The sequence below is a fragment of the Perognathus longimembris genome, chromosome 6, assembly GCF_023159225.1.
Source record: "Perognathus longimembris pacificus isolate PPM17 chromosome 6, ASM2315922v1, whole genome shotgun sequence".
NCBI lineage: Eukaryota > Metazoa > Chordata > Mammalia > Rodentia > Heteromyidae > Perognathus > Perognathus longimembris.
Window position 1 is genome coordinate 65889120 of NC_063166.1, and position 5736 is coordinate 65894855.

Sequence of the window (5736 nt, forward strand, 5' to 3'; positions counted from 1 at the left end):
CAGGGTGGCTGTAGCACCTGTTTTTGTTGTTTTGTTTTGGATTTTTTTCAGGTAGAGGAGGATATGAAGTCCTATTCAGAAGACAGAAACTGGCCACTAATTCAGTATATGTGTTCTGATTTTTCACCATGGCAACGCATCCTCACACATCAAGGTCTTTCTCTGTGGGAAATTCTCAAGGCTAAGATCACCATAATGAGTGCTTGCCAGAAGTGCTGTGACACACTGGCACTTGTAAACCTTGTTCACAACCAGTACTTTATTTATACTTCTCCAAAAACTTGTGATAAGGGACAGAGACACAGAGGAAGGGGATGAGTGATGGGCTCAGAGACAAACAGCAGATGAGGGTGGAAACAAACCCAGAGCCCTGGCTTCATGACTGTCCTTCCAAACATTGCAGGGAAAGTTTAGACTAGTAGAAGGAAGGTTCAAGGCAAGTGTCATCTCTGGCCTCTTAAGGAAGGGAGCTTCGCCTGCTCTCTTCCCCTCGGAGGATCAGGGCCAGTCCCTTCAAGGAGACGGGCTGGCAGGCTTTGCCTTCAGAGCCTGCTCGAGCCCGGATGGGCGATGCCCCTCTGCTGGACCTGGCCTCATCCCAGTGTGCGCTCTGGGCCTGCAGCTCTGCCAGGACACTGTGAAGATGCCTTAGTGTGAGCAGAAGCCGCTGGTCTTGAACCTGCATCTCAGCCTAGGAGAGAGAAAAGGCCGTGAGGGTGTATAAAGGGAAGTCCCTTCCTCTTCCTCATGGAACACAAGTCTCCCGGTGTCTTGCACACCCAACAAAAGCTACCTACCAAGGCCTCAGTTTCTTTATCTACAAAGGAAGAAGCAAATGATGTCTCTGCACTCCAATGAGGATAGAATGAATTAGCACACGTGCTCTGGAGTAGGATTTATGTCACTCTGCTCTCTCCTTGAATCTTCACTATGACAAATGAGTCACTTTACAGATAGCAAGAATATAGAGGCATTTTGCATCTTCTGAATTAAATAAAATGAAGTCCAGCAGCCTTGAGAATAGTCATTCCCAATGCGAGGTCTGGGAATACCTGGGTACCAGGAACTCTCACAAGAGCACCACTGAGGCTTGACGCTGTCCCTAAGCTTTTTCTTTCAAGGCTGAGCATCCTACCATTTGAGCCACAGCTCCATGTTTACTTTTTGCTGGTTTATTAGAAATAAGAGTGTCATGGGCTTTCTGCTCAGGCTGGCTTCAAACTGCGATCCTCAGATTTAGCCTCCTGAGTAGCTAGGATTAGACCTGCAAGCCATTGGTGCCTGGCTCACTTTCATTTTCTTATTTGTGTGTGGTGCAGTCTTGCAGAAGCGAATAATATATAATATAAGGTGAATCAACCTGTCTTCTATTAAACCTGGTATCAAAATGATTTGTGTCCATGTAAAATACTAAATGTTTGCTTTGAAAATGTGTTATTTTAAATAATACTTTTATAAGAAAGTTAAAAAACAGGGGTTGAGGAAGGAGAGGTAAGAAAGAATAATGGGAAGGGGTGAATAGGATCAAAGTGCATTGTATGCAAGTATGGAAATATCACAATGACTCCTCCCATTTTGTATGATTAATATCTACTAGTAAAAATTTTAAAAAGTAAGCTAATATTTGAGCAGCACAGAATGCACTTGTTTTAAATGCATTAATGAATATTGAGTATTTCTCAGCTTGTGTCCAGTCCAGTCAGTGTTGAGAGAAAGAACTCACAACACAGAGACTTTCTTTTTTTGTATCCTTAATAGTTTTGACAAACTTAAGGGATCCTAAGACCAAATGCATCGAGAACCGATGCCCTAGAACTCTACCATCTTCAGCCACCTGCCTGCTTCCACTCTTCCATTTCCCCTAGGAAGGGTTCCCCTCTCCACATATCTCATCTGTGTTACATTTTTATGTTTCCTTCAAATGTTAAAAGTTTATTTCCCGACATTAATTTTTATACACGATACAATGAAAAGGCACATATAATGTACTTTAGTATCCGAGGGAGATGAATTCCAGGATTCCTGGGCTTATATAAAATTCTGCATAGTTTAAATCAGGCCTAGATGGCTTGTAATGCCTGGTACAATGTAAATGTTGTGTGAGTAGTTGTCATAATGTATTGTTAGGAAGCAATGACAAGGAAAACAGTCTGTGCATATTCAGTGCAGACACAACTCTCTCTCCAGTGCAATATTTTCAATCCACAGTTGGCTGAGCTTATAGACGGGAATCCTGCACATATACAGCCAGCTGTGCTAAAACTCCCACCTTTCCCATGATGCCCTGCTACTCACCTTTCAAGTCATCTTCCACACTGACTGTGATATAATACACTATTGTTTAGGTATGAAGATTTTTCCACATCCCTCTCTACCTCCTTCTTTCCCTTTGATGGTTCTGCAGCTTGATTTCAGGGCCTTCTGCTTGCTAGATGGGTTCTCTACTGCTAAGTCATGCCCCTAACCCTTTTTATACTGATTATTTTTGAGGTAGAGTCTTGCTTCTTGTCTAGGAATGTGCCTAGCATGCGATCTATTTATGCTTTCCACGCAGCTAGGATGCCAGGATTGTGACACTATAGTCAGCTATTAGTAGAGAAAGGGAATCTTTCAAAAAAATTTTTTTTTGTCTATGCTGACTTCAAACTGTGATCCTCCCTATTTTAGCCTCCCAAGTAGCTGGGATTACAGGAGCCATCACTTCCCAGCTTCTACTTCTCATTAGAAGAGATTCTTATTGCACAGAAATGGAGGGCCACAGGGTAAACAAATGCAGCAGTGGTACTCCCTAGACACTACGTTAAACTAAACCATACAACTGTGGGTGGGGATGGGAAGGGAAAACCAGAAGAGAGAGAGGGAAGGGGTGGCACTGTCCAAAAAGAAATGTACTCTTTATCTGACTTATGTAACTGTAACAAACCCCTTTGTACATCACTTTTATAATAACAATAAAAAATTAAATAAAAAAGGTATGTTAGTTTTTATGCCAAACTGGTGAGACCAAGTGAGACCAAGTCTGTGTCCAGCACTGAAGTAATAGAACTATGCCAGGAATAGGAAGGAAGCTGGGAGAGCACACAAAGTGCTTAGCCCTGACTGGCGGGGCTCTGGGTGGCATCTGCTCTCTCTTGGCCTTGCCCTTCTATGGGGAAACAGGGACTTTAGGGCTCAGGTCCTAAGCAATCTCAGCTCAAGCCTCACCCCCGCCCCCCTGCTCAGTTCAGCTACAGACCAGTGAGAAGCCCTATTAGGTTACCCCTCCCTCTGGGGAAGGTGAAGAGAGGGTTGGGATCCTGGGGGATCCATTGCCTTGCAATCCAAAAACAAGCTCTTCTTCAAACATTCCTGTGTGTCCTGGTCCAGAATGAGAAGGGGCTGCATTGAGAGATAAGCCTCTTTTGAGATTCCCTGAACGGCTCCCTTCCCTCTCTTAACTGGTGACCCCACAGGCTTTGGAACATCCCTCAATTCTGGGACTTGGAGAAAGCACTATGGTGAAGGACATGAGACCTAGTGTCCAAGTAGCCACCAGGGATCAACTAGCAGAACACTCACATTCATGAGAGTTCATGTCCTGTAGCATGCATTGTAATCACTGGAAGCGAGAGTCAGAAAGTGGATGGAAAGATAAATTCCCTCTTTGTGCTTCCTCCCACACCCTGGAACCCTGGCATAGTTCCTCCTTCCATCCCAGCAGGAAAACCCTACAGCAGGGAAGCCTGCACCTGAAAGATGCTCTGGGCCTTTGTCTGGCTCCTGCAGCAGTAGCCAGCTCCAGAACCTGACCTACCTGACCTTTTTCCCTCCCTCTCACCGCTCCAGGCTTGCACCTCCAAATGGTAGCTCCTAAAGTCTTGCCTCAGGCTCTGCTTTCTAGAGGATCCAGGCTAAGACAGCGAGTGTTTTCCATGCCCACCACAGTCCAGGGGATCACACCTAGAGCCTGTCACCTTGCAATGAATCCTTCTGTCACCTTTACCTCATTAGTAGTTTCGTCACCCCTATTATCAGACAAAGAAACTGAGGCTTACAGATGTCAAGCCACTTGCTAGAGGTCATGCTACAGCAGGGTCCATACCCAGGACCTGGTGTATGTTAAAACCAGTTTAGCTAACACAGCACCCAGCGCACCTTCTATGTAGGGCATGACCTACTTATCCCAGCCCCCAAACCCAATTGTGCACTGTGTGGCCAGTCCCAGAAGGGAGCCTGCAGGGCCATATTCCACCTGAGGCCTCTGCCCCAGCCAGGGGAGCACCTTAGAAAACGAGGGCAAAAGAAATGCAAAGTCTTACCAGCTCCTTTCTCAGCCACTCCAGGGTCTGCGCAAGGTGCGGGGTGGGTTCTCCTGGTGTTTTCATTTCAAGGATCTTGAGGAAGACCTTGGTGGTGACCTGGGTGTGGGCTGGAGGGATCTTTGACTTGCACAGTCCCTAGCTTTCCCCAGGCTGTCCGCAGGGGCTGGGCAAATCACTGAAAATGGAGCTAATGAGAGCAGAGCAGGAAGTGGTTCACCTTGGAGAATGTTTTTTTTTTTTTTTTTAAAGGGCTTCCATGCTTTGAACTAAACAAGGAAGGAGGAAAGGAAATCTTTGGGGTATGGGCAACCCAGTGCTCGCTGCTTCCACAAGCCCAGAGGAACCGATGCCAAGAGGATCACAGAGACTATAAAGATTTGAATTCTTACGATAATGGCTACTATGAAGAGAAGTCCCTTTCTGAGGGCTTGATGGGTGCTTTATATAGAAAGAATGCGCATGTGCTTCCATTGGGACATAGCCCACTATGTGCTACCAAGTGTTCCATTCCTGTAACAAATACCTGAGAAAATTACCTTGAGAAGTAGGAAGGATTTTTGTTTTTTAAGCTCATAGTTTTAAAGGTTAAAGTTTAAAGGTAGTTAGCTGGCCCTGTTGTTTTGGACTGGGCTTAGCAGGGATTGGGTGTGTCCCACAGCAGAGGCTGGGGGAGGGGGGAAGAGAGACAGAGACATAGAGGGACAGAGACAGAGGACCACAGTCCTAATATCACCTTCATATGACTGAAAGGCCTTCTAATAGGCCTCACTTTTCTTAAATGCTCTACCACCTCCTAATAGCACCATTGGCTGGGGCCCAAGCCTTTAATACATGGCCTGTGGGGGACACTTATCTAAACCATAGCAGTCATTTATTTTCATGCCTGAGTTTGTGGGTTGGCTGGGAAGCTCTACTTCCAGCTGCACATCTGTACATCTGCTGCTGCTGCTGCACATCTGTAGATCCGATGCTTCTCTTGTCTTTCATTGTTCTCCTGGGGTCTCAGGACTGGTGACACAATCTTCTCTTAGCAGTAGCAAAGAGTAAGAGAGCAAGCGAGTTAGGTGAGGTTGCTGTAATGTGAGGTTGCTCAGACCTGTCACCTTGCCACTTTTCTCACATGCCTTTGGGCAAAGTGAGTCATGCAACCAAGCCCAAAGCTAAACACAAGGACATCTACTCATCTACAAAGGACCATGTCAGGAGAGGGGTTAGGGGGAGGTGGAATGAGAGCAACAACTCTATACGTGGAAGGTGATCTCACAAGGAATCTTGAGGGATCATTTAGGACAGCCAGCACTTACTGATCCCCTGCTCTGGGCCAGGCATGTGTCAGGCATCATGCTAAGCCCTTGACCTGTACAACTTCCTTTCATCTTCAAACTCTTATGACTGACTGTAGTTCCCAAACTGTGCATTAAGGCATGGCAAAGTG

The 5736-nt window shown here is 45.8% G+C and overlaps 1 protein-coding gene across 1 annotated transcript; it reads right to left on the bottom strand.

Annotated features, from left to right (window-relative positions):
* Positions 1 to 250: 250 nt before the first annotated feature.
* On the bottom strand, positions 251 to 4427 carry C6H20orf202 (chromosome 6 C20orf202 homolog). Its single transcript, XM_048347438.1, has 2 exons — positions 4299 to 4427; positions 251 to 691 (listed from the first exon to the last, which is right to left on the bottom strand). Exons 1-2 carry the CDS (start codon positions 4362 to 4364, stop codon positions 458 to 460), a joined length of 300 nt encoding a protein of 99 aa, XP_048203395.1. The 5' UTR covers positions 4365 to 4427; the 3' UTR covers positions 251 to 457.
* Positions 4428 to 5736: the final 1309 nt, after the last annotated feature.